Consider the following 18,325-nt stretch of genomic DNA (forward strand, 5'->3'; position numbering starts at 1 on the left):
CTGCAGGGTCCCGGCCCACAATGTAGAAATTAGCCCCTGCAATCATCCGGGACCTGCAGTGCCACTGGACCTAGGAAACACCACATTAAGGGACATTGCTGGTCATCACTGGCCAATTCTGTGGGTTCCTGTTACAGAAACACCTCTATTCTGCTTTAAAAACAATTCAGTAATGAGGGCCAACTAATAATGACAAGAAAGCCAGTGAGGTGTCTACGACTGCAAGCTCTTATTCGTCTGCTTGGTTGTGTTGGGTAGGACAGAGCTTTAAAGATAAGAATCCTCCCTCTTAGAACCTGGGGTTGTATTTCCTCTTCTCTCCAAGCAGGCTAGCAGACCAGGAACACTCGGATCTTACTGTTTTCCAGAACTGTGAATTTCACTTACCAATTCCCTCCCTATTCAGAATAAATCACAGTTTAAAGAAGTTACAAACTCCATTATCTCTTATCTGAATGCTAATAAATGAGCTAATTACCTTTCATATGCAGACATTGATTCCAATTCAATACAACATTGAGATTTCAGAATGAATTGTCCTCTTTAAAGCTCAGATAGAAATACAGGGGGTGGAGAGGAAAGCTAGGGGCCTTGGAACTTTGATCTGGTTGAAGAGAATTAATTTATTAAACTCAGTTTGGGGTATTCCAAAGGGTTGAGACCCCTTCAATTCATACTTCTGCAGCCTTATTCAGATCCATACACTGGTGGTGCAGTGGGACAAAGAGAGTCTCTGTTTGATGGGCTCACTGTGTGATGAAAGGGACACATTAAGCTTTTAAAGATATACCCCGTGAGTTTATAATGTAGTTCACAGAGCAGAGAGAATCACTTAAAATAACTGGAACTTCAGAAAGTGAATAGTAGGTTAGGTGCAACTTGCCCTAAACCCAGTTAAGTTGCCCTATCTACCTCATTTCACACGCCAGCTTCCATATTCTCAAAGGCAGTGTATAACAAGTTTGATTTGACATTTCTAGCATTTCGATAATCACTAAATGGAAACATAATTAAGTTGGATAAAGGAGACTAGAAGATTTCAGAATCTGCTCATGACAAAGATCTCAGAGACTCATTTGCTCTTCTAAGTAAAATCTGAGCCTGCACTTCTGAGTCCCATCACCCAGCTCGGGGAACGGCTCACCTCTGTGGGGCCAGCATATAACATGGGAGATGGGAAGATGGCAACAATGGTTGACTTGGGATCCAGGACCCCTTCCTCAAGCACAGCTGCATGCTGCTTCATCCGCCAGTCCAAGGGCACATCGTCATCCTTGGTCCAGCCACCCAACGGGTGGAGCAAGAGGACTGGGTACTTGTAGCCCCTCTCCAGGAGCCGGCGGCGGGTGTCCTGCATCAACAGAGCATGGCCATTGTGAACAGGATTGCGCAGCTGGAAGGCAAACACCGCATCTGGGAAAGGAAAACATAAAAGCCAATGTCAAAGAAATGGCAGTGTCACTTGACTGCAAGAACTGAAAGACACAGCTATGGTTTTTCAATGCATTCATATATCCACTTGCTTTTGATAAGCAGCCGGAGAATCCACCAGAGGCTTTAGGGGTGTTATTCCAAAGGTACCAACCAATGTCAGACTGCTTAGACAGCAACAGGACACAGAGGCAGGAAGCCCGAGAGGGTTCAAAAATGACTCAAAAATGACTCAAAAATGAAAACATTTATGGCCAGGACCTTTCCTGCAAACCAAGGCTCAGGCAGGGGCCTACATTCATCAGTCTTCTAGTACCCTGCTCCAGTCTCACTTCTCCAGGAGGGTGATTATGATGAACATTTTCTGGGACCCATGCAAGGTCTCAACAATGTAAAGATATAAAAGATATTTCATCTTCACTTTAAGGAAATTTTTCAAAACTACTACACTGAGTGATGGACTTCCGAGAGTCTTCATTTTTCCTTCTGGTTATGAAATAATGTATATCTATTATGGAAAACTTGGGAAATACAGAAAAGCTCAAAATAGAATATAAAAATCACCTGTAATCCTATTGTTACTTTCTTTCTCTTTTTCAAAATATGTAAAGTGAAAATTTTCCCTCCCCTTGGTCCAGCTCCATCCCCAAGACGTTGCTGCTGTCATCAGACATTTCTTCTATACATAGAAATAGGGTTTTAAAAACAATTATTACATTTTATTTTGTTTTTCAAAATTATGTTCTATGTATTGTTCTGCAGTTTGTTTTTTCATTTAATAAATATACTTTGGGTTTCTTTATGTGTCAGTGCATATATTTTACTGCTTCATAGTATCCAGTGTAAGGATATAGTTCAACTTTATAAACTATTTCTGTATCAATAGAAGATGTTTCCGGCTTTTTAAAATAAACATGCTGTTCCTGATATCCTTAATTCTGTAATCAGAGGGTGGCAAATGCATTAGACAAATGCATTAGAGCCAGCCTACATACCAGCATTCATTTCTTTACATTTCTGTTTGAGCTCTAGAGGTGTCAGGCGGTATTGGTCCAACCCATCGTTCCACTTTATTCTCTCCAGCACCTGAAGGTCTCCACCAACCAGCCAATCCCCACTTTCCATCACCATCTGGAAAGACAATCATTAAAAGTTGTCAGTGATTAATATCGATTTCTGTTTATCTGAAAAATTTTATTTCTGGACTAATCCCGGGTTACTGTTGAAGAACTGCCTTCATTTCTTCAGCATTTCTAGCATGGTATTTATCAAACTTTTTGGTCTCTCAACCCCTTTATGCTCAAATAAATTATTGAGAACCCCCAAAGAGTTTTTGTTTATGTGAGTTATATCTGTCATTTTTCATATTAGAAATTAAAACCGAGAAACTATATAGACCCAGAGGGCTGTCGTGACATGGGGCAAGGATAAGCATAGAAAGAGAAGGAGGGGTTGGCTGCAGGCCAAGAGCCGACTCTCCACACTCCACTACATTGTGGTGTGGAACCGAGATGTCTAAATTTGAACCTGGCCTTCCAGATTGTTATCAAGACATCGTTGTCAAAGTGGAAAGATAGAAATATCTTACTTAAGTTTATTAGTTAGATCCGTAACTTTGAAAGATGGTATGTGGGCTTCAGTTTGTATTCCTTCTCTGGGACCCACAAATAATAGGTGTGAGACTGGTGTGAAGAATGGTCAAAGTAATGAAAAAAGACCATGACAGTTTCAGACGCAAGGAGAAAAGGTTAGCACTACCCTTGACAAGACCCTTGGGTCTGACGAAAGACACGGTTTAAGGCATTGTCACCTACTTTGTGTCATCTAACTGTGGTTCTTACATTGTACACCTAAACTTACACAATGTTATATGACGGTTATATCTCAGTAAACCTATAGAAAACATGACAACCTTTGTTTTTCTATAAACTTAAATGTGTTCCATATGATGTTGCCGTGCAGTCGGTTAAACTTGGAGCAAGTGTCTTTCCGCACTCATTGAGACATTATAGAAAGTCTTATTCCTCAGAATGGTTTCAACAGCCCTTTCTCTGATCAGATTCCGTAACATGGCCACCTGAAATGTCAGCAGAGGAGGAGGAGGCAAGAGTAGGGAGAGATAGCTGATTGATTTCAAACGCCTAGTCAGAAGACACCAAGGTGGCAATAGTGTGCCTCTGATTCCCAGTCCTTGTCACGGCCAGATATTAGGGTTTATGATGACTTGCCATTCCATAGGGGTTCAGGGAATGGGGAAGAGGGAGTAAAATAGAGCCATGGTTCTCAGCAGTGGGTGATTTTACCTCTCCTGGTGACATTTGACAATCTCTGAAGACAATTTTGATTGTCATGACTGGGGCGGAGGAGGGTGTTCTATTAGCATCCAGTGTGTGGAGGCCAGCGATGCTACTAAATATCCTACATTGCGCAGGACAGACCCCCAGCAAAGAATTATCCCTCCCAAATGTTGATAGTGCCATGGCTGAGAAACTTTGAGTGAAGAGTGGTCGTGCAAGCGATTTGGCGATGTTTTCATGGCCCCTTTCCGTGCCCAGGAAAATCATTTAACAAGAATGTGGTCAAATACCAGGTCAGAGAATAGGTCATAATTGAGCTGAATCAGTAGAATGAGTTTCCTAGGTAGATAAGGTAGGAAATACATTTCAGCCCCATTGATAACCACACTCAAAGCCTTAAATTAGAGGGCATAGTCCTTTAATTTGGAAAGGTCGAAGATCAAGTTTGGTATCCAAATGTGACTGGAGATGAAGAACCTGTTATGCTGTAGTAGGAGGAGTTTGGATTTTAGATTGAAGACAGCAGGGAGCCATTGAAGGATTCCAAGCTGGACAGGAATGTCAGATTTGTGGTTTAGATCTTTCTACACATTTACTTTCTCCTCACTGCTTAGAGTTAGATTATAAAATTTTGAAAGATTTAAGACCCCAAATCCCTGGAGTGCAGTAACTCATTCTGGACACTGGGGGTCCACCCTATACTGGTTCTGTGGGTGAAGCCAACATTGAACTGATTTCATTCACTACCTATCCTAAAAATGTCTCTGTCTGAAGAGCAATGCTGAAACTGTTTTTGATATCACTGGGATTGAGAGAGGAAAAGGGCATCTCTCCAAGGTGGTTTAACTGTCCCCAGAACTGGTCCAGCTATCAGGAAGAGAGGTCCAGTGGCTCTGCCCAGTTTCCCAGGGCTTTGCAGCATCAAAGTCCCCAACTCCTGCCAAAGATAGGTGAGGGACAACAGCTGGAGAGTTTGCAGAATTGGATACACATGAATGAGGAACAGACTTTAAGGTAGAGTCTAGTGATGTAGTGAACGGGGAATTGGGCTCAGTGTCACAGATAACAGGACTGCGAAAGGAGGAGAGAAGGAGCTCAAACACTAGGATGAAGACTAAGAAGTTTAAGGTGAGTCAGCTCAAAGGGCGAGGAGAGGAAAACTTGAAAGAAACAACCTGGAGAGAAAGGGGATGTGAAAATCAGGAGAGGAGCAACTGAGGATAGGGAAGTGCAGACGTCAGAATGGAACGGGGAGAGGAGAGACGAGAATGAAAAGGAAGAAATGGTGGGTTCAGGAAAATGAGGTCATGATGAAGGGGTTTAGCAAACAAGAAGAAAAACTAATGTGATACAAGTGGATATGAATATTCATTTCTGCGATATTGTAGTCATGAAATTCTGGAACAGAAAGGAATCTGTAGATCATGTGGACTTCACGCCCTCATTCTAAATGAGAAGTTGGTTTTACAGAGGGGAAGTGGCAGAGTTCAAGTGCACATAACTGTCAGCCTGAACCCAAATCTAGGATTTCTTTAAACCAGGGTCTTCTTCCCACTGCACCCATGCCTCTCATCGGTGGTCTCTGCTGATATTTCAGCATCTCCTCCAGAGGGATCTTCCATTCATCTACCCAGTCAGCACTTATGTCCCAGGTCCTGGGCTTGCTGCTGGAGATTTCATGGTGAACCAAACAGATCAAAATGTGGTCCTTGATCTCATGGTTTGGCTATCTGAGTGAATTGACAGAAGAGTAAATGGGTAACAATACTGTGGAACAGCTGTGGACAGGACAAGGGCAAAGTACTCTGGGAGGACAAAGAAGGGGCACCCAGTCAGGCTTATACGTCATGGGAGTCAGCCAACTTCTTAAAGGGGAAAGGAGTAACAAATAGGGTGAAAAAGTAGGAAAAAATGGTGTCCTAGGTTGAGGGATGTGCACTAGCATGTGCAAAAGGAAGAGAAGATGATATAAGACCTGCCGAGAATGACTGGAGGAGAGAATGTGTTGAGCTGTGGTGCTGAGAGGTGGTGTGATGAAGTCATATCTTTACAAAGAGTTCCTGAATAAATCTTGGACAGTTCACGCTAGCTGAAGAATGGAGAAAGGATCACAAAGGAGTAAGGCAAGAGACAGGGAAGAAATGAAATGGCAGAGGTTGGAATAGAAGTGAATAAATTCAGCAATACCTAAGAGGCAGAAACATCAGGATTTCATGATGGAATCAACAAGGGAGAAGAAGCATGACATCCAGGTTTGGGACTTGGCCAACATGTGGATGGTGGAGCTGTCCACTGAGCTAGGGACCACAGGAAAGGGAACAGCTCTGGGGAGAGGTTGCACATGTTGAGTGTGAGGTGCTTGCCGCATCTATCCAGGTGGAGCCATACAAGCTGGGCTCTGGATAATTAATGAAGTGGTTCTCAACCTTCAACCTTCATAACACATTAGAATCACAGGAACTTAAAACTCCCAACACCCAGAACTGACCCCAAGACAAAATCTGTGAGGGTGGGAACCAGTCATGGGTAAATTTTTAAGCTCCCCAGGTTATTCTGTTGATCTAATTGACCATATGATCTTCACTGCAGAACTAAAGGGAAGTCATACTCTGTTCTCTGGGTTTCTACATGTGTAAAATGGAAGTAATGATTCTTAGCTACTCACAAGAGCGTTGTGAGAAATAATTACTGTTTGGAAAAGCTTTGAGAGCCAAGGATTAAAGACATCAGGCCTCCTCCAAGCATTTTTACACATTTCACCTGCTCCTCGTGATTTCATCTGCCATCACGTCACATGGTTTTATATTAGTGACTGGAGAGAGAGGGTTGGGATGACTTGAATGGAAAGTCAAGGTGACTTAAGTGAGGAGCTATGCAACAGAGACAGACCATTTCCTTGGTGACGGACCATTTTTCTTGCAAAAAAAAAAATTTTAAATATTACTGTGAATTTCAAAGTGCTTTAAAAACAATGCATATACCTGAAACTAATATAAAATAATAATAAAAATGAAATAAATAAAAATTTAAAAACCACAATGCAAAGAGTTTCTTTCCCAATAAAATCCATGTGTTGTGTGTCTGATAAAGACACCTTCAGCATTCCAAGTGTATACAGGGTGAGTGCCTTTCTCTCTCTTTATCTGTGGCCCATTTCTCACTATTAGCTAGCTCACTAGGAATATTTAACAGAGTCTCTCTAATAACCTAATGGTCCAGAGTCACTGACTATATTGTCAAGGCCACAAGTCACACCCACCACTCTCCCTGGCTTCTAAGAAATTCTGAACTCCAACTGCCAACACATGTTGCAAGACAAGAGGAAATAATTGCTTAAGAGCTTCCTTAAGCTTTGTTTCCTTTTAGTGCTAATTATATGTATGTGGATATTAGGCCCAAAGAGTAGAAATATCTGAGCTGCCATGATTAAAGGCAACTATTCTTTACGTCACTGAGTCAAGATAAAATCCCAGCCCTATATGATTATGATCAGGAAAGAAATGAAACAGGCATAATTAAGGCCCAGAACATAAATCCTCAAGTAGCTCTCAATCAGTGTCCAGTAGTTTCAGTGTCCAGCCTGTTGGAGAAAAACAGGCTGGACAGATGGCTTTGAACTGCATGTGTTTTAAGATTAAAGATGCTTATCTGCAAGGTGGATACTTGGATCCAGCCAAAAAATGAAAAGCTGCTTTGCTGCCAGTTGACTCCTTGTATCAGAGGCTGCCAGCAGCAGCCTTGAAAAGGCCTTTCCTATTCTTGCAACATTCCACAACTGATGAAAATAAAAGAAAACATGTTTGCCCGACAGACTTGGACAGGTTTATTTAAACATCCATTTTGCAGGGTCTCAGGGCCGAAAGAGACCTTGGAATTATTCTGAGCTTCTCTACTAATTTTTGTTCACTGAACAGATATCATTGATTCCTCACCCCGCCTCCCTGGCACAGAACATGAACTCTGACTAAATTAACTACCTATCTGGTAGTTTTCCATTTTGCCGCCTGTCTGGTAGTATTCCATTTTGCCGAAGAACCCAGACATCACAGGATCCAAGGGCACAAGAGATCATTTAGACTAGCCCTCAAAATAAAGACATTTCTAAAAAGATCTGCCAAGGCAAAGCCTGCAAAACCTCCCTTAGAAATGTATTCTTCCCTCTAACCCGTTTTTCTAAGTCCTTCATGGAGGAACTAAAAAATAATTATTTTCATCCTAAGTTGAAAGAGATCAAGAAAGCCTTTTCAAAGCTTTTGCAACTTACTTTGATATGGGGATGTTTTGCACATGTTGTCCCCCACACATGAGAACAATGCTCCTCTTTTCTATGTTCGTAGAATTCAGGGTCTTGTAAGATAGCCACCCTCCGTCCACCATGTGTAAGGACAAACTCTCTGCACCCTTCCAGCCGCGTCTTATCATCCGCAGAGACAGGCAGTATGATAGGAATGCTCATGTTGATCACTCCATCTGTAGAAAGAGCCATGTGGTGCATAAATATGGGATACAAGACGTGCTGCCCTGTACAGATGTCTCAAATCGCACACTGTCCCTTCCAAACATCTCCCGCAATAGGCATTGAGACCTAAATCCAACATGGTTGCGTGGCTGCACCAGTTTCTCTAGACTCTGATGAGAAGTCCTTGATGGGCTTCTCAAAACAGGAGACAGGGCATTTGTGAAGGGTGGGCTGAGTTGTAAATCACAGAGGTTGCTTCGGTAATTTGGGGGCACAGGGCGTGTTTCTCTTCTAGATTCCCTTTTTTAAAGCTTGGTCCTGACCTCAATGCACTAGAAGGTTTAAAGTCTTTAAAACCCCAATTAAAGTTTGGCAAAAAATAAATAAATCAAAACCGAACCTTGTAATAATGTTAGCAAGTCTCTTATTATCTATTTAGGCTCTAATTGCACTACCAACACACTGAATTGAAAAAAAAAATCAGACAATATTAACCAACAGAACCCCAAACAAGCAGTCTTTCTAATGTTGTTGGTTTACGGTGGTCCTGGCACAGCATCACCTTTAAATATTTTTGAAAAGAGTTACCTGGGAATCACAAGTCTTGCTAGCTCAACTACAATTGAGAACCATCAGTCAAAAAACACAGGAGTGAAAAACAACATCAAGTTTATTTACTAAAGTTCATGCACTTTCTTTGGAGAGTATGTACCTCTCAACTTTATGCTGAGTCTCTTACCTTAAAAAGTATTTAAATAAACTAGGTCTTCTACCTTAGCATACAGCACAACACATTGGAAGTTATGGAATGTGGTGTTCAGCAAATTTACATTTTCAGCTGCAAGATATCAAATGACAGCCTGACCATAAAGGAAGAGGCAGGAAAGCTATTTAAAAAGACATAGAAACTGTGATGGTTAATTTTATGTGTCAACTTGGCGAGGCCACAGTACTCAGATATTTTGTCAATTACCCTAGATTTCAAACATTTCTCTGAAGGTATTTTTAGATAAGATTAATATTTAGCTATTTAAAAAGACATAGAAACTGTGATGGTTAATTTTATGTGTCAACTTGGCGAGGCCACAGTACTCAGATATTTTGTCAATTACCCTAGATTTCAAACATTCTCTGAAGGTATTTTTAGATAAGATTAATATTTAAGTCACTAGACTTTTGAGTAAAGCAGGTTACCCTCCAAGATGTGGTGAGCCTTAAATACTTTGATAGAAAAAGACAGATCTCCCAGAAAGAAGAGGGAATTCTGCCAGAAGACTGCCTTCGGACTTGAACTGTAACTTTCCGCTGCGTCTGCTGCCAGCCTACCCTACAGATTTTGGACTTGCCAAGCCTCCACGATTGCATGATTCAATTCCTTTAAATCAATCTCTCTCTCCCTCTCTCCCCCTCCTCCTCCCTCTCACTCTTCTGTTTCTCTGGAGAACCCTCACTAATACAGAAACCAAAAATACAGTCATGGGAAGTCCCTTAGTGTGGGGCCAGCCATCCCACTGGGGATCATTACATTAGAACTCAACTTAATAACGGGCATAACTAATGACGTTGGAGTCGTTTTTTAGAGTTTCCTTATGCTTAACATTTTTTTTAATGAATTAAGTCATTGTTGTTTTAGAAAGAACGTTTAAAAAAATGTTTCTAGATAAAATTGTTAAAAGGTGTAGTTGTCTAGTGGTTACCAGAAGTGAAGGTGGAGGAGGGAGGTAGATGGCATAAAAGGGGTTAAGTATGTGTGACAGAAAGAAATCTAACTGTGGGCGGTGAACATACAATGCAAAATATATATGACTTACTGTTGAATTGTACACTTGAAACTTACTGGATTTCATTAACCAATGTCACCATAATAAAAAATAAATAAAAATAAAAGGTATAGTTGTTTTTTAGTTTGGGGCTTAAAAGGATATAGTTTTGCTCCCTGGAAACATTTAATTTCTTAATGAAGCCAGATAATACAAAAGAAATTACATAACTGTTTCTCCCCTTTTGTAATGGTGCCCTAACATTCTAATGACTATGTCAGCCTCTCAGTTGTATTTACAGGTAAGAAAATAAGGGCACTTATTTAAGTATATAATACTAAAGAATGTTAGGGAGACTTTTGGGGAGTCGCTAAATTCAAGACTCGGAAATGAAAGGAAAATGAATAAAGAAAACATTGAACTCCAGAGGAAACAAATGGGTTTTGTAATTCAAGTAATTCCTTTGTTTCAAAGTTCATAGGCAATAAAAGCAGGCCAACCCTTTTGCAAAGAACACTAAACTCAAAGGTGTTCTCCCATTTACTACCTGTCATTCACCTCTGCACTCAGTTTCTTCACTTGAAAAATGAGATTAATAAATAACATGTATATCTCTGGGTTGCTGGGAGGGGTCATACTATAAAGCAGGGAGGGGTTCCCAACCAATGGGTGGCAGATCAGTACCGGTCCATGGCCTGTTAGGAACCGGCCGCACAGCAGGAGGTGAGTGGCAGGCCAGTGAGGGAAGCTTCATCTGTATTTGCAGCCGCTCCTCAGCACTAGCATCACTGCCTCAGCTCCACCTCAGATCATTAGGCATTAGATTCTCATAGAAGCACCGGTTCCTGGTGCCAAAAAGGTTGGGAACCACTGCTGTAAAGCACTATTACAGTGGCGGTTTATGGTAAAAGATAAACCTACTGCATAGTCTAATTGAGACAAAGGGAGAGAGGCTAACAATAACACCTTTAAGAATATCGATGACCTAGTTAGAAATCATGCTTTCTGTGATTTGTGGTTTACTGGACACACTGCTCATAAAGAGTGACTTGAGCAAAGTAAAGTAAAACAAAATGTGAAACGAAAGGTGGGCAATGTGCTGAAGGAGGCCTAGCTGTGCCTGTAACGTGCCAAAGGAGGCCTAGCTCTCCTGTAACGTGTGCGGTGGTGTCTTCTCTCTGTTCTGGGTTGAAATCCAAGGGATACTCCACTTTCCTGTTGCAATCGCCTCCTTTGGTCCACTAGGTTCCTGCCCAGTGTAACCTCTGATCCACCTATATCTTGGTCTTGAGTGAAATTCCAAACAGGGATCAGCTCTCCCTGACAAGGTTGTCAAGGTAAGGGAGCTAATCTGTGGGATGTTATGGAAACGAGTTCTATCAAGAAATAATGTCAACTGATCTCATAAACCTGTAGCTAAAACTCCACACAGGTATAAGCAGATTTACTGTGGTTTCCCTATTTGTATTTTCTAATATCAAAACATATTCAACAGTTTAACTCTGTGCTGAAACATCCTCCATAGCTTTAAGCATTGACTCAGGCTTTCAGCCTTTTTCCATCATGTGCTTTTAGCTCTGGTGGGAACCGCCTTGGATATTTTATTGCAGTAATTTCTTTGGAGAAGAGCATTCTCTGTTTTTTTTTTTAGCCATGGTTAGTTAGTCCAACACATAACTTCATGTTCAATTGAATAATTTTGCTTTTGTTTTCAATAATTTTCAAGCCTTTTGTTTAAACCTTATAGATCTGTTTATTGGTTTGGGGCTGTTTCTATGCAAAAACTAAATTACTTTTTATTATTTACTTAGGCTTTTTTAAGGAAAAACAACAATGATGAAAACAATAACAAAGATAAATGCTATCTTCAGTATTTTACCTTTTCATTCTGGCACAGCACAGAAGTTTACAATCACAGCAAGTATATGTTTATTCCCAGTTCTATAACTATCGATCATCGTATCTTGATATTAAATTCATGCATAATCACACATCACAAACAAATGAAGTACAATCATCCACAATCCAACCAGGTATATCCACTTTAAATTGAAGCTAAAATTGATTTATCCTTCAGCAATTAAAAATGTTTTATAAGGGCAATAGAAAAATTTTTTTCCAGATTTGTGAAATTAAAGAAGGACCAACACTCAGTAGAAGTAATTCACGGAGAGGAACATAAACTTTTAAAATCTCGAATGTGCAAATATAATTTTGAAATGAGTTTACTTTTTTCATCCAACTACAACATTATAAATAACAGCTGCATCTGATCCAAAAATTTCCTGTTATTTGGATTCCAGTCGACAGAAGAATATAGCATTATTCTATTGTAACTGGTTGGATCATGAACTGTTAGCAATTCCAACTGGTTTATTCGGATTATTTTTTAGGTAGATTCTTAACCATTTGTAATTAATATAATTTATCTACTTATAATAATTTAGTAACTTGGAAAGTTAAAGTACATACCAGAAAGGATCATGCCTGGAGAAATATAAACACAATTAAGAAACATGTTTTCAGCTCTCCATCAAAATAATCTTAAAGCAATAATGTCAAGGAACAAATTTCTATTATGAAACTTCACACACAAAACATACAAATATACTGAGCTCTTTGCTGCTGCTATTTTTTTTTTTTTTAAATAGAGACTATATGATAGCAAAAACCTGGTGAAACCAGATTTGTACTGAATATTATTGAATACAATCCAAAAGCATTATTTCAGATGATTATCTGTTTTAAAAATAATTTTAACATATGTCAGTGGCCCCTATAACTTTAGAAAGAAGTTGTCTCTTGCAAATCCATGATGATATAACAGTTCTAAACCAGGCTTAGGAAGAAGATATGGAAGCAAACTGCTCTAGAACATCTGAGAATCCTGATGTTTAGAGAGGACATGAAAGTATGCTCAGTAGAACAAACACAGACACTAGGGCTAGGATAGCCTGAATTTGAATCTAGACTTAAATTGAGTTATTTAGTCTTTCCAATACTTATTTCCTCATACGGACATCTTCATAGAGGTGTATCCAGAATAAATGTGATATCCTGTGTCAAGAGCCATGGTCAGAACACATTAGGTACTGAGTAAATGCTAGCAGTATGTAAGGAAAGTCATCAAGCCCTGCCTTGGATAGTCAGAGCCACAGAAGACTTACCTTTAAATAATCAAGTCTCACAAGACTGCCATGTCTTGAGCCTACTTGGGGGCCACCAGTCAAGAACATAAACTTGTTGAGTTCCATTTTTAAATTTAGATATGACATTTATGATCAGAGCGACAGCCCCAAACTATATATTCAGTGAGAAATAAAATGCTATAATACATTGATATGAAAGTAGATCTTCAAGTAATATAGGGAGTAACATACTACACAATTATCAGAAACACTAAAAAATGACTCTTTTTTTTGGCTTTTGCCTTTGGACTGAGTAGACTGAGAGATTTTTTTTTTTTTTTTTTAATTTAAGGGGAAATGTGAACCTTTGAGAAAATTAAAACCAATAACGTTCTTAGGACATATGGACAGAATAAAAAAATGTTGCCTACAGAGTATAGGTGAATAAGAAATTTGCAATTATTTAGCTACAGAAATTATTCCACGTTTTCAATGATAGAGACTCAAATTTTCATGAATTGGTTAAAATTAGATGACATCTTACTCAACCTTCTGATATATATAAATAATGACTTTTGGGAATTTACCTCTGTCTACTCAGTCCAGAAGCCATCAAGCCAGGCTCTGCCATGAGACTGTCATGATGTGGTACAGAGCAGTGTTTCAACTGGCTTCCTCCAGATGCCCCCAGGCCTGCTGTCCAGGTGGGAGGGAGGCTGTGTCCACTCCTTCTACAGGAGCAGTTCTGTTTTCATCTGTTGTATATATTGCCTCAGATTTCACTGAAATAAAGAGTTATCTGGCTTTAAAAACTTTTTTGATAACCATGCACGTGGTGGGAAGAACCTACTGGAACCTGCCAGGGTTCAGACAATGAGCTGCACTGTCTGTCTAGGGAGTGCACACCTGTCTTTATCAACACTCTCTCACCAGCAGCTAGAACGAACTCTGGCATATGAGGACACTCAACGAATATTTGTTGGCTAGCTGATGGACATCTCATCTGTGCTACTTCCAAACTGATGTGCCTATGGATAAGCCACTTGATCTCTTCAAGACTTCAAGTTCCATTAATTGCATGCAGGGAGCGGGGGCGGTGAGGGGGAGGGGGAGGTTGCGGTTGTTAATAATACATAAAACATTTACTATTGGACCAGACATTCTTTTAAACTTTCAACATCCCAATGAGGTAGGTACTGTTATTAACATCCCTACTTGACAGATGAGGGGACTCAGAGAGTCAGAGAGTTTAAGTAATTTGCCCAGGATCATAGCTAACCATTGGCACATGAACACAGTTTGGCTCCACAGCTCACATTTTATCTACTATGATATTCTGTCTCTACTTAGGTAGAAGTAGGTGGCATATTATATTCCTAGTGTCTATTTTTACTAATTGATTTCAATAAGAGTTGAGGAGGCTTCTGGAGGGTGTGAAGAATTTTAAACCCTGACTACAGCCAGAGTTACATAGGCATGTCCAGTGGACTCCAGGGGAAGATGGTGGAGCCAGCAGAGAATTCTTGCAGGGCAAAAAAGAGTCTTACAGAGAGTTCCAGAAACAGGCCCTACAGATTAGAAGGGGGTACAGGTTATGGAAACACCATGACATCTGTTCTTAACCCCCACTCCCCAATGTAGCCACACTGGTAGCAACAGGAGAATAAAGGGATGTGTACAGATTATAAGAGTTGTCTCACTCAATTCTCTACCTGCTAGAGAGTCCTCAACCAAAGTTAACACAGAAGAAGAGAACATCCTCTTTCCCACTTGAGAAAGAGTACATGAACTGCTCCAGCCCTGTGGATACAGAGACTTTAAAGGCTGGAGTGAATGGGCAAGATCTACACCTTTGTGGGTACACAAAACACACAGATCCACACGGCAAGTGGTGTGTAGCTGTGGGCCTGATTAGGGAGCACAGGAAATACTCCTTAAGAATTCCCACAAACACCTGTGGATAGGCTTTGGAAAGACCGGGAATTTCTATATGAGCAGGTAGTGAAACTCAAGTATTAACGGGAAAGTGACTTCATTCATATCCCCAGACTGGTGGGCTTTGCAGGGATAAATACATAAGAAATGGGAACAATAAGTGTCTCACCCACCTCATGGTAGTGAGGCCCAAATAAGAAAAGCAATGTGTTTCACTAATTGAAGAACATCACATAATGAAATTGAAATGGTGTGAGAGGGAGGGAGAAAAATTTTGCTTAAATTATCTAGGTGGATTATCTGCATGAGCTGTTATCTTTTTGGATCATAGTCACCTTTAAGAATCCATCAAAAGCTATGAACTCTTAACCCAGAAAAATGCCCCTTTCTCCCCTTCTTAAAACCCTAACTATTTTGCCTACTCTAGGATTTTTCCCCCGACCCATGTTCTAAAGTCCTAGACTCCAAGTTAAGAGCCTTGGTTTCCATTAACATTGACTTCTGCCACAAAACCCACCACCCTGGTATTTTTCTTTAAGGAACAAATAGTTGTCAAAGGTTACAGCACTACGTCTGTAATAAGGTCCTCACTTTCGATGTGGCTCACTTTTCTTTTGGCCACAGCCCTGGTTTGGATGCTCATGGTCAACCTCTTCTTGTTCATGACTGGCTGCTGAATCCGGTGACATTTACTCGATGCAGCCTATGCCTATGTTCAGCATGCGTCGAAACTACGACATCAAGGTAAATGTCAGCCTTTCTTGTGCAAACAACCTGGTCTACTAACTTCTTTTGGAGAGGGCATCAGGGAGCAACCTGGTATGGGGAGCACTGGAAGTCTCCAGTGTTGAGCCCATCACTTTTCAATGGTATAAACCTGAACATAACACTTAACCTGAGGTCAGTTTCCCTATCTGAAAAGTGGGATAAAATATAGTTGCCTAGTCTACGGCCATGCTACCTTGAACAAGCCTGATCCCGTCTGATCTCGGAAGCTAAGCAGGGTCGGGCCTGGTTAGTACTTGGATGGGAGACCACCTAGGAAGACCAGGTGCTGTAGGCATAAAAAAATTAAAAAATAAGAAATCATAAGCTGATAAGGTCCTTAAAATCTGTTAGGTCAACCAAGGGTTGCCTTGCCTAAAAAAAAAAAAAATACACACACACACACACACACACACAGTTGCCTGTCCTCCAGGGCTTTCACAAGGATCTAATGAAATAATACCTGAGAAAATGCTCTGAAAACAGGGAGGTGATATACAGATAAGCATTATTATTATTAAGGCAAGCTATAAGTAAATCAAATGCTTTTTGAAATGTTATTTAATCCAAGAAAAGAAGGTCCCAAGCCGTGGGGTGGGGCATTATCAGTCACAGCTGATAATGGAACAGCTGATAAAGAGGAATTATGGGAGAGGGCTCATTTTGACTAGTCTTTTTTTGAGCTCTGTTTCTGGCTGTATGCCCCATTCCCCAGGCGGGGACGCAAGCCCGGAACAGGAACATCTTTCCCAAGAAAGAACATTTTATTTGATTTTTCTTCCTAAAAGTTTCAGAGCCCTGCTTGCTACTATGACCTGGTGTGACTCTACCACCACCCTGCCCACTTATCAGCCATTCCCCAAAGTCTTGAAACAGACGAGTTCCATTTGATAAGCTCAGGCAATTCTAGGAACGAAATGATCATAGAAGGGTCCAGAAGTTTTCCAAATAACACATGCTTTCGACCCTGACCAGATCATTTCTCTAAAGGCCATTCAGCTTGTTCCCAGAAAGCTGCCTTAATGCTCCCTTGTTAGAGTTTAGTGGATGAAGCTATTTAATACACTTCATGTATAAGCATAAATATTGACACTTTAGCATCCACCAAGGAAAGCAGCTGCTGCAATAACACGTCAGCTCATGAAGACTCCTTACTCTAATTAAAGTCCATGCAATAACAGAGCAACCTGAAGGATGTGAGATACTCTGCAAGTCAACGACATGTGCTGAGTTCATCTTGGCTGCCCCAGGATGGTCCTGGCAGCTGGCAATAGTGCTTCTGGCTGTCCTCTGCTGTCTGAATATCTGGGCCAACAAAGGGCAGATGGAGGTGAAACAGTCTTAACCTTCTCATGGCTTTGTGTGCAAATAAAACCTTCAGTTCCTTGGTTTTAAACAATGAATAATCCTTTGAGGATAACCAGAAACATCCTTAAAATGGAAGCTTATATATAATAGAATTGGACACACCATAAGTGATCTAAATATTTTCACAATAAGATTTACAAACCAAGAATTAACATTTCTTGTTCCTGCGAAGACTCTGAGAAAGATTTTTTTTTCTTTACTAATAAAGAAAAAGAAATGAACAAAAAATCATACCATCTAGCAGGGTGCCAAAGTGTATCACCTGTAAATACTCCTTCTCTCTCATAAAACCTTTGAGGGGAGTAGCCCAGCCTTCACTCAAAACTTGGACCCACTGAAGATCCAGCTGCAAAACAGGAAAAGCAGGTGAATATTTCCATAAGCTCTGTTTTTCAGCCATCTGGCCCAAAGGCAGTCCTTCCTTATTCAGTTGACAGGAAAAAAAGACAGAACCTTTTATGTGGTTAGTGTTCTCATATGTTATGTTGACTCGTAATTGTGGGGCCAGATAAGTTTGAGCCTAGAACTTCCCTACAGGGGAGCAGTAAAAAGATTTCAAATTGAATGATTTATTTCAACACTTTAGGCTGTATCTATCCTTACAATGGGCAAGTGCGTTGAACATTCACTGTTCATTCTTTTTTCCACAAAAATTCTGGTTTGGTTGAATTTTTCCACCAAATGTGCTATTTGGTTTACTGAATTGAGCAAACCGGTGATTCTAAGGTAAAAGTCCAAAATTCTTAGCATGATACTAAAAACTCTTTAAGCTCTGGCCCGGGGGGCTCATGTAGGGACTGCCACCTCTTCCCACTCTCCACTTGGGGGCCTATTCCCAACAGTGCCAGACAATGCGCAGTCTAAACACACATGTGGTTTCAGGCCTATCCTCCTCCTCACCTGAAATTCCTATTTATTCTTTAAAACCCAACTCCTGGGCCACTGCTCTGAAACCTTTCCTGTTATCCTTAGGACTAAAAAAGTAATCATTAGATTATTTAAAGGGTTTTTTTGTTTTGTTTTGTTGTTGTTGTTGTTGTTGTTGTTGCTGTTGTTGTTTTTTCTGTACCTTGAAGCCCATTTTGTTATTAGGACTATGACTCCACACTGTAATTATAATTATGTTGCTAATCTGCCGGGAGCATTGGAGACTTCAAAATTTATTTTGTAGAGTTAGAGTTT

General features: G+C 40.4%; 2 protein-coding genes, 1 non-coding gene and 1 pseudogene across 4 annotated transcripts in view; 3 read left to right on the top strand and 1 right to left on the bottom strand.

Annotated features, from left to right (window-relative positions):
* Window positions 1-2,316, top strand: part of ATAD1 (ATPase family, AAA domain containing 1) — a 53,782-nt gene extending 51,466 nt beyond the window's left edge. The window contains exon 11 of the mRNA XM_006925980.3: window positions 981-2,316. The gene's annotated coding sequence lies outside the window, so the exon portion shown is untranslated. The remainder of the gene's footprint in view (window positions 1-980) is intronic.
* The window catches only part of PAPSS2 (3'-phosphoadenosine 5'-phosphosulfate synthase 2), a 63,871-nt gene that overhangs the window by 2,790 nt on the left and 42,756 nt on the right, over window positions 1-18,325 (bottom strand). The window contains exons 7-12 of one of the 2 annotated variants that reach the window (XM_015599933.2): window positions 17,378-17,489; window positions 12,420-12,434; window positions 7,993-8,198; window positions 2,427-2,562; window positions 1,145-1,413; window positions 1-70 (exon numbers count right to left, since the gene is read on the bottom strand). In XM_015599933.2, the coding sequence (XP_015455419.1) occupies window positions 1-70; window positions 1,145-1,413; window positions 2,427-2,562; window positions 7,993-8,198; window positions 12,420-12,434; window positions 17,378-17,489 (808 nt within the window). The remainder of the gene's footprint in view (window positions 71-1,144; window positions 1,414-2,426; window positions 2,563-7,992; window positions 8,199-12,419; window positions 12,435-17,377; window positions 17,490-18,325) is intronic. The other variant, XM_015599934.2, reaches the window with a different exon arrangement.
* On the top strand, window positions 3,157-3,271 carry LOC112474251 (annotated as a pseudogene).
* On the top strand, window positions 15,955-16,073 carry LOC112474269. The gene has a single exon (XR_003044316.1). It is a non-coding gene; the product is annotated as a 5S ribosomal RNA (ribosomal RNA).

The sequence above is a fragment of the Pteropus alecto genome, unplaced genomic scaffold (assembly GCF_000325575.1).
Source record: "Pteropus alecto unplaced genomic scaffold, ASM32557v1 scaffold88, whole genome shotgun sequence".
NCBI lineage: Eukaryota > Metazoa > Chordata > Mammalia > Chiroptera > Pteropodidae > Pteropus > Pteropus alecto.